We start from the raw sequence: 14,998 nt of genomic DNA, 5'->3' as shown, positions 1-14,998 counted from the left end.
AATCTCAGCAAAATGTCTGTATTTGTCTGTATAGAGTTTAGAATGTACAGGAATTAGAAAATTATTCAAAAAACCATGCACTTTTGACAACGTAGATTATCGAGGTTCAATAATTGAAAAGTCGGTGTAAGACTGTCGAGTCAAGTACGTATTACTGAAGACAAGTAAGGCTACTGTTGAGATCGAAATACGTATTCTTGAAGTTACTGTTAAGTTCCAATCAAGTGGTGGAATTAAATGGGATATGACAAGATATTCCACTGAAATGCTTTAAATGGTGTTCTTATCAATATGTATGTTGTTTCATTGACATAAATTCATAATATTTACGCAATTTTCTAACTGACAATCCGTTGAAAAGTATAAAAGAGTTCGGTTCGGAGAAGAGGCATAGAAAGAAAAACTCCATTTTCTTTGGAAACCCAAATAACGAAAAGGACGTCTTTTGGGTTTACAAACGAAGGACCTTTGGTCTTCGTACTTTTTGGGCTCCCAAACAAAATCCTATTGGCTTCCGAAAGGAACCAATTTAGGTTACGGAATCCCAAAAGGATAAAGATTTTGTATCCCTAGTACAGAAAAAAATCCATTCAGAAGGAAGCCCAGATGGATCTGTAGTATTCAGAGCAAGCGGCTAATGATTTTAGTTTGTATAAGTGATTCTAGACTTCTGCTATTGCGGATAGTACATTAAACATCAGCAATCAAATATACCAATCGTGAAATCACATATTTCGCGTGCACCAATTTACAGTACAATGTGGCAAGTTTTACATTAGACTTGATTCGAATTCTCAATTTTGCATATGCGCTAATACTGATCTCTATCGTGAAAGAATCTGTGCATGACTGAGTATTTCAGAGTATGGAGCGCAACATATTGAATTTTCTGACGAACTTTGCTTCATTTAAGCGTGTGCCAATGAATCGGTAGCTTGTGAAGGGCTGGGAGAGGTTGCGCGGCGGGGTATGGCAATAGACCAATGCAAGATCTTGATCTAACCTCACTTATTTGACAGTTCACAGAGCTTGTTTACAAGGTGTTAGAAGAAAAATCGATGAGGAGAAAATTAAAATTCATATTTTTAGTTTAAAATTGCTGCGATCCGAATATTTCAATGATATTCTTTGCATTCAGCATGAAATCAATCGCAAAGGACATCTACATGCGAATAAAATGACGAAACAATTTTATCGGAAGCTTCGCCAGAGGCTAAGTCCCGGTGAAAAAGCTCTGTGAACTGTCAACCTACGTCATCATGCACTGGTCTATGCTAGCGCATTGCTGCCACCGCAGTGTGAGATGGTGTTGGTAGCGCCATCGGGTTGAGCAGCAACGACGAAGATTGCACCGGCAGTTTGTTGTCGAATTTTAAAACGAACAGTCGCACCGCTCTTTAACGGCGGATTCCAATCAGCCGTTTTCGGCTGGAATACGACAGGATCCACTCTGAATTCCAAAAGTATTTCTTCCGAGAGTCTAAAAGATCTCCATTTGAATGAAAAGTCCAAATCATTTCGTTCAGAAGCCCAAATGAATTTCGTTCAGAATCTCAAATAATTTCGTTCGGAAACCAAGAGTAAGGACTTATTTTGGGTTTACGAATCGAGATTTCTTGGTTTTCTGAACGGAGCTCTTTTTAGCTTTCGGCTTTGGCTTCTGGGTTTTTGAATCGATTCCTTTTGCGCTTCCGAACAAAATCATTTAGGGCTTCGGTATTCTAATCGAAACTCCGCTTAGAAACCCAGAACGCTCCAATCGAAAGTCCAAAAGAATTCCTTTCGAAAGTCCAAAAGGTTTTTTTTGGAAGACCAAAAGTATTCCGTTCGGAACTCTAGAATGATTTTGTTCAGTATTCCATCAGAATTCCATTTGGAAGTTCACATAATTCTGTGTGGAAATCCGTACGAACAAATATCTTTTGGACACCCTAATGGAATTCTTTTGGGCTTTCGAACGGAATCATTTAGGGCTGCCAAATGGATTTATTTTGGACTTCTGAATGGAATCTTTTTAGGCTTCAGAAAGGAATCAAAGAATCTTTCCGTCTGCAATTCTACACGAATAAAAATCCACACATTTTTATTGGCAAAAATCTAAAGAAATTTCCAAATAAATTTTATGTGTGCGTTAATAACCACCCGCTATAGGAGAATCCACATAAAGGTTATTAGTTAATAACGGTTATGAGTGTTTCCACATATACGCTATGCGAATTCACATAGACGTTATGTGGGAAATGCTATAGTCAAAATTTATGTGTGCCACACATAATGGATATGATTGAATTTTTGTCAGTGTAAAAGAATTCTGTTTGGAATTCAAAAAGTAATCCCGATCGGAACCCTAAAATGTGTGGTAAGCGCGGCCGGACTAACACCCAAAAAGGATGCCAGTCCGCGGTGGCTGTGATATAAATTAATCTGAATTCGTCTATGGTTCTTCTAAGGAACATGGAAATAATCTATTTAGGCAGACAGACATGTGGTGATGCTCAAACTAGTCCTTCGAGCTCACCACAAATGCTCCCCTCGGAATTCCTAAATGATACCTTTTGGAAACCATAACCATTTAGTTAGAAAACCCAAAATGGTTCAATTTGAAAGCACAACAGGATTCTGTTTGGAAGCCCAAAGTTTTCGAAAAAAAAACAAATGTCTGTAAAAGTCTGTAACTTCAATCAAAAGTCTGTATAAAGTCTGTAATCTTTATGGTGTCTGTATACAAGAACAAATGTCTGTATAAATACAGACATGTCTGTATGTCTGGCATCCCTGATCTGCGACGATGAAAGTAAAAATTTAATAACATTCTTACATTCCTTATAACTTTTTGGTTCCGAAAGGTTATAATATCATAATCATTAATCATTCATAACGCTATCTGGTAATCAGTTTCCTTTCTTGTACACTTTTCATTCCAGCAAATTTTACCATTTAATTCAAAATACGTATAAATTAACTGTTTGGTATTCAAATAATCGAAACACACTTAACTCTTCACATTTCACCTTTTGTTTTTTTTATCAAGCGTAAATTAACTGTCTACAATTTGATCTTTTGACTAAAAATTGTTTTAATTTTTGTGTTTATCATTGCAAAAATTAAATATATTATATTAAAACACTATTAGGTAGATTAACCTATAACTGTTTCGACTAGCCGTTATTTGGGCGGACAGGAGGCGGTTTCAGATCTGTGCAGTACTAGAATATGCTAAGCAAAATATTTTACAGTGCGGATTCTACGAGTTCGACTAACTTTTGGTTATTTTATAAGACAAACTGTGAATTTTTGTTTCCACGAGTTCTTGTAGATGTTGGTCATGTTAAATAAGTTTATGGGGTATTGTTTATGCTTCGGTTAGGGTTAGGGACAGGGTCTACTCACAAATTACCTAACGGTTCAGGTGGTAGGAGGGGGTCAATCAGAGCGTTACGGCCCATACAAATTTTAGAAACCTTCCATACGAATAACGTTACGTAATACGTGGTGGTGGGTGGGAGCAGTGGCGTTTTCCTAACCTCAATCTACCTGTGCAATGGACTTAAATTTAAGGAATTTGTCTGCAAGTATACATAGAATAACTAAATTTCGATAAGTTTAAAAAATTCTGATAATTTTATTTTCAATTTGGGCTGTCAATCTATCATAATTTTCATTTTTTGAATCAGTGCACAAGTGAAAAGTTAGGTTACGCGACGCCACTTTTTGGGGGTTAAAAATGGTCAACTGAAGTTCTTTATTGAAATTCTTTAAGGCAGCCTCACACCTCGGGAATTTGTACCGCAGACATTTTTTCCAATGTATTTTTACATAAGCCCGGCCCGGCCCCATTTCAAATACACGGGGACCAAAATCCGGATCTATCTAGAGAGTAGGTTGTGGGTTCGAGTTTTATCCAAGACATGTGGATTCTTAAGCGACGGTGAAGAAATCGTTCGTTAGACGATTATCATTTTGGATATTCTTTCATTATCTGAAATAGTTGTGATACATTTGATGTATTTGTCAGCACACATCAAAAACTTTAATAGCTAATGCATCTATGTATACAATTAATTTTATAACTTTTTTACGTAAACTTATATGTTTTAAAATAAATAAAATGGCCTGCCGCTATATTCTGAGACTCTATTGAATATCACTATCTATAACACACTTTGCACTTACAATATAAAACATTTCCCATGGTAGCGTATGAAAATAATATCATTACTTGGCTAGTTTGTAGTGCTTTTTCGAGCATTGAACAATACACTTAAATGACAGAGATACTTAACCAATCGGAAGATCGAGCTCAGCACCAGTAGAATACCTCCGACTAGGTACAGTTTGATAACCGTTGTTTCCACAGGCATCATGCAGCGAGATACTGCGTGACCAGTTTGAGATATTTTCGCCTAAAGATAATGAATTTATCTTCATCAAATAAACCATAGTAAACAGAATGCCTTCTTACCAATATAAAGCTGGGATCATTTTTGTTTCGCCAGCTGAACGATGGCAGCGTGTACTCTTCAATGCCCAACCGGTTTCTCTCCACGAAGCAATAATGGTGCGAATGGCCACTGAAAGCCAACCGAGGGTTCAACAATTCGCCTATCAAATCGGTCGATTCTTTCGAAATCACCTCCCATCGCTCCCGGAATGGTTCCACCTGTGGGGCATCGTGTTCCTTGCAATCCTTGTCCGAATCGCGATACGTTGGAAAGTGCTGCATCACTATGGGTCGGCTGTACTCCTCCAGCTTGGGCACTCCACTGCATTGGCCAACGCCACGGCCACACTTGAAAATGGCCGACACGTGCCGAATTTCCTTCTCAGCCGTTTCGCACAGCTGACACCCGTCGCCCTCCATGGCGATCGAATTGATCAGCACGAAATTCACTCCGCGGATGCTGGTCAACGTTACGCCGGTGTTGTTGAACGTCTTTTCGAACCGATGTACCAAATACGGATGGGTGGCGTAGTGGAATCCGATGTCATGGTTTCCCACGATGCTGTACAATCCTGTGCCTCGGGGTGTGTGGAACAGTTTTCTGAAGCGATCGACGTACAAGTCGAATTCCTTCTGGTTTACCCAGTTGCCTATATTTTACAAAAAAAAAAAATCAAAATCCACTGAGGTTGTTTCCAGTTTAAATTGAGCAAGGCAAAAACTACATCGGGACGTACACCTAGCCCAATGAACAGACATCTGAATTTATGAATTGCTCCACCAGAAAAGAGTGACTTAATATGTCTAAGAAGTAGCTACTAATCAAAAGGCTAATCAAAAATAGGTTCAAAGCAAGGATACAAACTCTTGTCGTATCTGACGATAAGATGTACTTTTAGGGAAAATTGAGTGTTTTCCATTCTCGTGTGGTCTAGGTAACTAACTGGTTTCTAGGGCTATTATCTCGCTATTCGATTCTTCAAAAGAATTTGTAGTTTAATGCTCATCTATGAAACGATCGAAATTAATCTTCATTCAAATTTACTAAACTATGCAATACTTACACACGAACTTGAATTAATACTGGACGGTAAGTGGCTTATTCTTGAGTAAACTCCAATTTGTTCATCATTATTACCTTCATCGAATATATCTCCCAGGATGAAAACAGCTTCCGGGCGGAATAAGGTCATGGCTGACTGGAAAACTCGATGCATTTGCCACTCCCGGCGGAGCTTGTCGAACCAGTGCCCATGAATCGGTCCCAAAAGGTGGGTATCCGCCAACAGCATTACCTTGACCGGTTCTTGGCCATCCACGGACCGTGATTTCCCAGGCCATTGACACTAGAAGTATTTTGATTTTTATGATTACTAATTTATTGTCGCTCCCGATAGATACAAGCTGCTACTAGTAGGACCACTCGACATACCTGAATCAGTACCAGATAATAGATAATAAACTCGTTAAACACAAACAAGCAAGTGGCTCCGATAAGCGTGCGAAACAGCAGGTTCCGAAGCCGCATGACGTCGATGGCGATGGCTCCGACAGGGCTCGTTATCAATTTTAGTTTCTGTTATACTGATAAGATAAGTAGATGGTGGAAGTAAACACACAAAAAGATAACAACATAAACATTATTATTCTAGTACAGCATCTATACGGAATAAAAAGGTGAAAAAGAAAAAGACCAAAAAGACCCTATTTCAGTCCTTCAGAATAATTTTCCCATGAAAAATCCTCCCGACTAAATCGGTTCTCGTCGGTAGGATCGACAGATGTTATTTCCGACGAATTTATAGATATTTATATAGAATTATGTATAACTTTGTCTAGCCAATATATTGTCGCGCTCTTCTTAAACGCTCAACTCTTCGCGGTGATAACGCGCAAGCAAAGATTGCGCAGCAGCGCGCCCATAAGCTTTTACACAGGGTGTGAGTCTGTGCTGTTTAATTTAATAAGCCGCCGAATGGGGTTGCCATAGTTGAATAGCCGCCGTGTGTAAAGTAAATGGGCGCGCTCCAGCGCAATTCAACGGAGGCTGATTGAGATGATCACGATCTGAGTGTTTATCTTGGGATGCATAATATTGTCTAGAAAACAAATTGGTTCTTCAGAATGATTTTCATTTTTTGCAGTTTTGTAATAACATGTTTCCTATTAGTTAAGTAACACAGCTACTTTATTTTACCGGAGTCGGTAGCGGGCAGCAGGGACTATGTCCAAGGGCTTGATGATCCCTTCCCCAGGCCATCTGCGAGTTGTGGTGCCTGCCTAGGATGTGATGGGGTTTGACAGTGGGCTCTGCTAAATTTCTATAAAAAGCTGCATGTATCCGCAAGTAGGCTCCACCAAAGCGACCGTGTGCCGCTCAAAGCACACAAGCTCAAGTCCTGGTGTTAGGTGGGACGCGAAACAGCCCTAACACGACGGCCCTCCGACGAGACAGGAGGTTTGCGCAGGCCCAATAAGCCACCTTTGAAAACAACCATTACGAACGACATAGAAGATAATACGACTCGATACAATCGGCAACGACCTATGTAGGCGACGAATAAAGGATCACGATTGGAAGCTTGGAACATGGAACTGCAAGTCGCTATAGGCAACTTCGACGTCGTAGCGCTGCAGGAGATCTGCTGGACAGGACAGAAAGCATTGGCGTAACTAACGAAAAATTCTAGGGGGAGGGCTAATTTTTGACGTAGGATTACGTTCTTTGCGAAGATAGGGAGGTAATTCTGCATACAGTCGGGATTTCCTGGTTTGGATCTTAATACTTGAGTCACTTTTTAGTTGGGCCTCCGCTGGTTGGGCAATGGCCCAACTAAAAAGCAACCGCACGTCAAAATTCAATTTAAACACGGAAAACGGGATTGGGCGTCACTGGACATCATTTGCGATGTTTAAGTCGAAATACACGTGTTCAAATGGCTGTCAGTTGACCCAACTAAAAAACCGAATTCGTTAGTTAGGCCGAGGTCGTGGCCCAACCAGCGAATCGCGACTGTATTCAAATTTGAGACCTTCACTAAAGTACCGATTTTCGAGATTTTCGATCGATTCGATCGATCGACGAACTCTTTAAGATTTTCCCATACTATTAAATACAATGGATTAGAATGCGCTGGCCGTCGCCGAAAGTAGCAGTACTCAAGAGAAATATCCACGTAATGCTCAGACTATCGTTTCGCTTCTATCGCAGTGATTAGAAAAGCGCTTTGTGAAAGAAAAAAATGTTCTTCTTAGGCGTCGATTGTGGTTTCGGAATATCAGTGGCGGTTCTGAACTTTTATTTTTAACGTCTTAGCGGAAAATCATCGATTGGCCGTTGGTTAGCAGCAGCAGTGAATTTTTAACGCAAAGTTCGGATTAACGTTTCATTGCTGTGAGTGATTCGAAAGACGCATTGTGGATTGAAAATCAACTCTTTTCAGGACCAGCATTTTATGAAAAGAAAGGGTTGATAGCAAACAATGGCGTCGGTTGCATTCCCGCGGTACTGAGGGAAGTTTCCGTCAGTATCAGAATCACAAATGCTCGTCGGAGAGCAACGCTGCAGAAACTTTGGCGTCAGTAGCAGTCAAGTGATATTTTCTTTCAAAATTCAGATTTTATTTCTGTTTCTAATTGGAAATAATTATTGACAACAAATCGTTTTTTCTTAGATACACTAGAGGAGGTTGAGCCGAGACGAACATACTTCAAAGTGCAAATCATAGTTGCTTGGTGGCGCTGCAGAAGTTATTTCTCCATGGATGGCAAATCATCTGACGTTGATGTCAGAGTAGACAAAAGAAATTTTCTTTCAAAATTCTGATTTTGCCTGTGATTGGAAAGGCGCATTGTCGGTTCGTCTCAGAACCACATTTCACGGGAGGTTGAGTGTGAGTGACGAACTGTCGTCAGATTCAAGAAAAACTTTATGCGATTAGAAAGACATATGAGCTTACCCAACAAGCATTGGAATCTGATAAAGAGCCTATTTCGCCACAATTTGGCATGTTCAGCTAAAAAACTACACTGAGATGAAACCTCCATTAAATTGTATGTGCGAGAATCATATAAAAAGGAATCGAAATGCGTTATCACGAATTCATGTGCAGCATTTGAAATTTATTTATCAACAACAATATTTAAAATGCAAATATATGAATTTCAAGTTTAATCTATTTACATACCATTAGATCTGCAAGTGAATTTTATGTGCAAGGGTCGATAGTTGATAATTATCAACACCGGCACATAAAACTCAATAGCTAACTAATAGACATTTTTGTGTTGGAATGTTGGTCACTCGATCATTTGGTCGCTCGATTTTTTCTCTTATGGCGGCAAAGTGTAAGCTAATTCTATTTTACGCATAGAATATTTACTAATAAGTTTTATTTCCAGTTTAGTTAAAATGCTTGACTTGGACTTGTGTGCACCATGGATTGACAATTTTAACAGCAGCCAGTTCCGCTTCTCGCTTTCCGCTTCCATATTTTACCGATGAAAAAGATAGCTGTCATTTTCAATACTTCGCGAGAAAGGACTTCAGGTATACGCCTTCAAGCCGGAATGAAACGACTTCGAGACCTTCCCCCAGTATGCGACCGCTTGATTTTTCTGGCCGATGAAGTGATGGAATATGTTTGTTCAGAAAGTGCCAATAGAAATTCTGGAGGAAATTTGTCACCAGATGCTGAATCAGGACTAGGAACCAAAAGCCGAATCACCACCAGTATTTCACGGCCTCTGAACAAATCATCGCTACTGATAAAATGCGTCAACATTTCATCGATATCGGAAAAAAGATCGTCGGATATAAAAAGTCCCCCACCGAGAACATCGGTTCTTCAACCATCTGTTGAAAAAGAAACAAATGCGAAATCAAAACACATCACCACGGATCATTCAGGTTGAAGGTTGCGGCATCGTTCTCATCTATGTTTTTTACATCAAGGGTCACCACCAACGTAACCGCCACCCAATTACTCTACGATACCGTCCCCTTCAGGGTCCATTCCCGGAAGGAAGCGTTGATTGTAATCATCATCGATATTATTTTAGCATAAAATAAAAAAAGTAATTCAAAATGCCTTGTATTTTTGTATTTTTTTTATAACCAAAAAGAAACTAAACTGAATGCATTTGGTTTATAACGCAAACCACATGAATAACATTTGCAGTTGCATTTAGAGTATATTGGAAAAACCAAATAAATTATATTAGATGTGCATTCATTTTATGTGTGCGTTGCACATAAAATTAAAGAGCCACCAACTTCTCAAATTTTATGTGCATGAATCATAAAACTTATTTGCAAAGCTTGATTGCAAAAATATATGTGCGTTGCACATATAATTTAGATGGTAATTAATCTCAGTGTAGCTTATCCAACTTAACTTGTTTGTTGGGTAGAGAGACGCCTGTGAAGTTCAAGATTTTGCCTTTCTGGAATCCCCCAAATTACCATTCAAAGCTACAGGAAGAAATGCTTTCAAAATATCTGGAACGATACAGATATTTGATACGTACACGTAAAAAAATTTAATGTTATTTATTATTAATATTTCTAATACTTTTTTGCCAAAGCAGGCGCTTAATTATAGGTATAAGAAAAACTTATACATCGCATTAGTCACATACATTCCGAAACTTATACTTTTCATTAACTTATGAATGTTATTAGCTTTTTGATATGGGATCATTCATTAGGTGGCATAATGAAGAGTATAAGTATTTTCGAATGGTTTTTTGCCATAACATATAAGGTTATTTTTTTACGTGTAGTATTTGGCTCTCACTTTTCGGAAGGAATCTTTTGATAACTCTTTCAGAAAGGCCATGCATCTTTAATTGAAATCTTCACAATTCACACTTAATTCTGATTACCGAGCCCGGTTGTCAAATTACCGATTTCTCAACAGCTGAGCTCTCGGTAGTCACCTCAGTAAAATAGTTCAAACATTTACCGAGGTCTCGGTTCTAAATCCCCGCTAGCGAAATGTCAATGGACCAATCAATAAGCAAAAACAGTCGCTATGAAATGAACAGATTGCGCCACCGTAGACATGTTCTGTCAAACACACATGAATAGAAATATGCGTATACAGTGCCGCCATTGTTTTGATGCGGTGAGTGCAAAATGAGTGACCTTGATTGATCCATTATAACCGAGTTGATCGGTAACGCCCTACTGAGCACTTGGTACGAAATTCTGAGAGATTCTGCAAAAAATAGTGCAGGCACCGGTAATAAAAGAACCGATTTAATACTAATCAGATATGTAATGAAGAGAAGAAAATAATAATGCTTAGTATATATTTTTTCATAATGTTTATTATTTGGTTTCATACACAAATTGGCTGTAATTATTTATTTTGACTCACCGTAGAATAATTTTTTACTTCTAAATTGCACTGCACAGTGTCTGATTTGTGAAAAAAAATCAGAAGGGTTATATACAAGATACGACCGCCCGACGTAAACTACGTAAAACAGATCATAAGATAATTATTTTGGTTAGAGCCTAGAGTAATTGATTTTTTTACCTTTGCGCTTGCTTGAATGATAACATTTGCTGTTTTGGTGAACCTCCTAAATTTTCAACTGAATTGGTTATACCCAAGTAACCGTAAGCATTAAGTCATAGCATGTTAATAGCCCTATATGGGCATTTAAGCTGCTTCAAAGCTAAACAGTAGCATCATATAAGCATATAAGTTCTATATTAGCATTGCTAATGCATTGAAGCCTTGACACATGTGGCATTATTGTTAGCATTATATTTGTCTATAATGCTCATTAATTGCTCGGTTTAATGCAATGAAACACCGGACATTTCAAGTGCATATTTGCTTTAAATTGGCATTAGGAATGCAAACCATCAATCTATTTATAGATACGTAATTGTAGTCAGCAATATAGTCAATGGATTATATTAATTCTAATAATTCATTGAAAATTGTATCAATACACCTAGTGGTGTTGATGTCTTAATATAGAAAACAGTTGGAGACTAAAAGCCGCAGTCAATGATGAACCAGCCTTCGGCTAAAAATTTCTTGAATGAAGATTAACACAAAAAACTTGTTAGCATAACAAAAATAAGTTTTTTTTCTTTGTTCTAGTGAATTCTAGCAAGAGTCTAGTTCTTGACTAAAGTGTTTAAAACCCAAAACAAAAGTGTATACCTATGTACAATGCAAATACACTTCGGATATTACCCCAATTCAGCGAGCTAATTAGATTGGTATACACTTATAACACTGGGATCTCCGGGGTTACTATCAAAAGTTATTTTTTAAAGTGGTTATGTATAGGCTTTACACACCCTTGACGTACGAGTAAGACAAAAGCATATTTCAAGACAAAATTTTCAAAACGACTTATCTGCTTTTGTAAACAAAGATTCAAACGACGATTTGACGAATCTGATAGCTCTCCCACGCAAACCAACACCATCAACAGGTAGCGGAATCCTTCATTTACCTATTGATGGTGTTGGTTTGCGTGGGAGAGCTATCAGATTCGTCAAATCGTCGTTTGAATCTTTGTTTACAAAAGCAGATAAGTCGTTTTGAAAATTTTGTCTTGATTTATTGATTCCCAGGATTGATTCATCACAGACATTTTATGTATTCCGCTCACTCAGCTATAACTGATGATACCTACAACTTCCATATTATAAATCTACATACACTCGTTCGTCGATAGCTTCTTCTTCTTAAGACCCCCGCACATAGGATACGTTTGCGTTGCGTTTGACACATTTCCCATGGGAAAACTGTCAAACGCAACGCAAATGTATGCTATGTGCGGGCTCTTAGCTTATATTCCGCTTGACCTCTTTTCTGGTTGACCAGGACCCATCGCATCAACGATAACAAAATTTGGCTTCGTTTTTCTGTGGTTGCCTTCAAATGTCACGTAATGTTTTGTTCCTTCGATGATCACCAGAACGGAATACATCGAAACTGGTAAAAATCGCCTGGTCTGGATTACATTTGCAACTGTAAAATTATCCGTGGTCCACATTCATCCGTTCCAAATCCATTTTGCATCCGTTTTCGTTCAAGAATTTTCTGTAAAAGGAAAAAAATAATGTCCATTTTCCATACCTATTCTAAATTATGTATAAAGTTGAAACTTACATTACTTAATCTGGCAGAAAGATTCCATTTAGTTTCATACCGATAGGCGTCAAGCACTCTGGTGCCTATAGGTGCGTTGGGTATTTTTTTCTTTTTCTCAAACTTGGCAAGCATAATAGGTATTTCATTTGGTCAGCAAACACATCACAGCCACTTCGCACTTCCGTTGTCCACCCTTGTGTCCATCCGTTTTAGAATATTCACAGCGAAGGCTTACCGAGAGCAAAATATGGTTTCGGATGGTTTGCGCTTTGCGGTCATGGCATCTATAATAAAAATGTATACGCATATTCTCTCGCATATTCTATTTCAGGTATTTCTGAATAACTTACCGATTTCTCATATTGTTTTAGCACAAACGATTAAAAAACAAACCTATATAGGTATGAAGAACTGGTAAAATAAAATATTAGTTGGTATCGAATTTGTTTGTTTTGTTTTATGAATAAATACATTTGACATTTTCGTCCATCGGTTTTAATTCCAAAGTTGCCAGTTTTACAGCAATAAAAAACTTGGCATTTTTATAATAAAATGATTTATTATTTTCAAAGGTATGCTATAGTAAGCAATAAAATTAAAATGTATTAATAATAATATTACGTTTAGGTTCATATAATACTATTGTAACAAATATAGAAATTATTAGCTTTGAAGTTTCTGAGAATTCAATATGCGTTCTGGCAACACAACTGATATCGAATTGCAATCAAATGGACGAAGTTTTTATTGGTAATTTTTCATCGCATTCATACATATCCCGAATGGCCCTGGCAGCAGAGGAGCACCTCAACGATGAGCGATGAGCAGGCAACGAGACACCCACAGTTCGAGACCCCATCAAGGAAATTGAATTATCATAGCAACATTATTTCATCTTATTTCTAAACGGCGAGAGCGGAAGATATATAAATAAACAAAGAAAACCGATTTCATATTTTGTTTTTTGTTTGCATATATCTAATTAAATAAAAATGCAAACTGAAAATAGCGATGAAAAACAAAATTAATAAATTATATAACGTACCCAAGGTATGCTTTCTAAAAGCATTAGCAGTGCCATTAACGGGTTGTCACATTTGACAGGATTATTTCGCTGCACTGTAAAAGCATTAGTAGTGCTATATAAGTGCTTTTATCATAGCATTAGATTGGCACGCTATTTCGCCTTTTGCGGCATCAAATGAACATTATATTAGCACGCAAAGCTATTTAGCTTTAAAGACCTGCATTACAAACGGATTTAATGCTATATTAAAACAATTTTATAATGCTTATGGTTACTTGGGTAATATAACTGAGTACGAGCAGTTTGAAGTTTGTATGAAAATTACCATAGAAATCGCTCCGTATGTGAGGGATCGTTTCGTGAGGCGGATAATTAACTATTTAGGGGGAGATCTCCCAACGTCGGGCACCTCCCAATACCGGACACTACTTGCAGAGGTCCCTCCTTCATCTTATTAAGTACAAAAGGATGCTATTGAAAAGGCTTCTAACGGCAAGGAATATCAGATCTTCATGAGATAAACTTTGTACAAAATTTGATGTTGAATAAAAATTCTTCACACCTGTTTTGTCAATTGTTTCTTCTTGCTAAGAAAGTCACAGAAATTAGCAGAAACAAAAATTGAAGAGGACATTGCAAAAGGTGGGAATTTGGTTTAGGATATCAAAAATGTAGCTGAAGAGTCAAATAAGCTCCACTAACAATTTTTAATATTTACAACTTAAAGCACGCGAGGAATTTACTATTCTGAATGATGTCTTTACTCATGTAACAGGAACTTAGTCACATTTGAACATGATGCAATAGTGTCCGGTACTAGGAGACATTTTTCTGAATCGTAAAATTTTTCACCAAAATTCATCGTTGAAAAACGTGTTCAAATGATCAAATATACCTAGTTTATATGAATCATCAATGGTCAATAGTCATATTTTGTTTTTCCTTTTTCTATCTATTCTTCCTTTGAAGCAATATAACACACGAAGAGGATGACCGATTTGCGAGATTTCCTCACTAATTGATTAGTATTGGGATCAGCTGTGTTTCAATATGCAAAAGGTTAGTAAATTTTAAAGGAAAAGTTGGGAAAATTGTCAAAATACAATATTAGGGCGAGTTTGGAGAAAACCTAATGCGATCGCTCGAAAAATGATCTAGAGTGCGGCGTCGCAATCAACGCAGAAAATGACATTTCGAACGTTAAACGTAAAAACCCTAGCAGCGCAGGGTACGTTCTGCTAGTATGGTATAAATGGAAACATAATCCGGATAGTTAAAGTTTGTTTTGTTAAATGGCTTATGTGTCCGGCACTGGAGGATCTCCCCCTAAATATAATCAACCCGAAGACTTCGTAGAATATTTCTAAATCTGTAAGACGATTGTTGTTGCGAACCGATCGG

The 14,998-nt window shown here is 37.8% G+C and overlaps 1 protein-coding gene and 1 long non-coding RNA gene across 2 annotated transcripts; both read right to left on the bottom strand.

Annotated features, from left to right (window-relative positions):
* Positions 1-4,005: 4,005 nt before the first annotated feature.
* LOC134217782 (metallophosphoesterase 1 homolog) lies at positions 4,006-6,095 on the bottom strand. The gene is made up of 4 exons (XM_062696599.1): positions 5,874-6,095; positions 5,580-5,787; positions 4,463-5,091; positions 4,006-4,403 (listed from the first exon to the last, which is right to left on the bottom strand). The coding sequence occupies exons 1-4, from the start codon at positions 5,967-5,969 to the stop codon at positions 4,224-4,226; spliced, it is 1,113 nt and encodes a 370-aa protein (XP_062552583.1). The 5' UTR covers positions 5,970-6,095; the 3' UTR covers positions 4,006-4,223.
* Positions 6,096-12,272: 6,177 nt separating this feature from the next.
* Positions 12,273-13,055, bottom strand: LOC134217781 (uncharacterized). The gene is made up of 3 exons (XR_009981162.1): positions 12,921-13,055; positions 12,589-12,854; positions 12,273-12,519 (listed from the first exon to the last, which is right to left on the bottom strand). It is a non-coding gene; the product is annotated as an uncharacterized LOC134217781 (long non-coding RNA).
* Positions 13,056-14,998: the final 1,943 nt, after the last annotated feature.

This window comes from Armigeres subalbatus, chromosome 2 (assembly GCF_024139115.2).
Source record: "Armigeres subalbatus isolate Guangzhou_Male chromosome 2, GZ_Asu_2, whole genome shotgun sequence".
In the NCBI taxonomy this organism is placed as follows: Eukaryota; Metazoa; Arthropoda; class Insecta; order Diptera; family Culicidae; genus Armigeres; species Armigeres subalbatus.
This window is presented reverse-complemented; position numbering and strand designations above follow the sequence as displayed.

What these genes read in the sequence shown, in the direction of transcription:
- LOC134217782 (XM_062696599.1), bottom strand. Translation starts at nt 5,969, where the DNA reads ATGCGGCTTCGGAACCTGCTGTTTCGCACGCTTATCGGAGCCACTTGC. An exon ending in GGGAGATATATTCGATGAAG is followed by an intron (nt 5,092 to 5,579) that starts GTAATAATGATG and finishes TGTAAAATATAG; the next exon opens with GCAACTGGGTAAACCAGAAG. An exon ending in ATGATCCCAGCTTTATATTG is followed by an intron (nt 4,404 to 4,462) that starts GTAAGAAGGCAT and finishes CATTATCTTTAG; the next exon opens with GCGAAAATATCTCAAACTGG.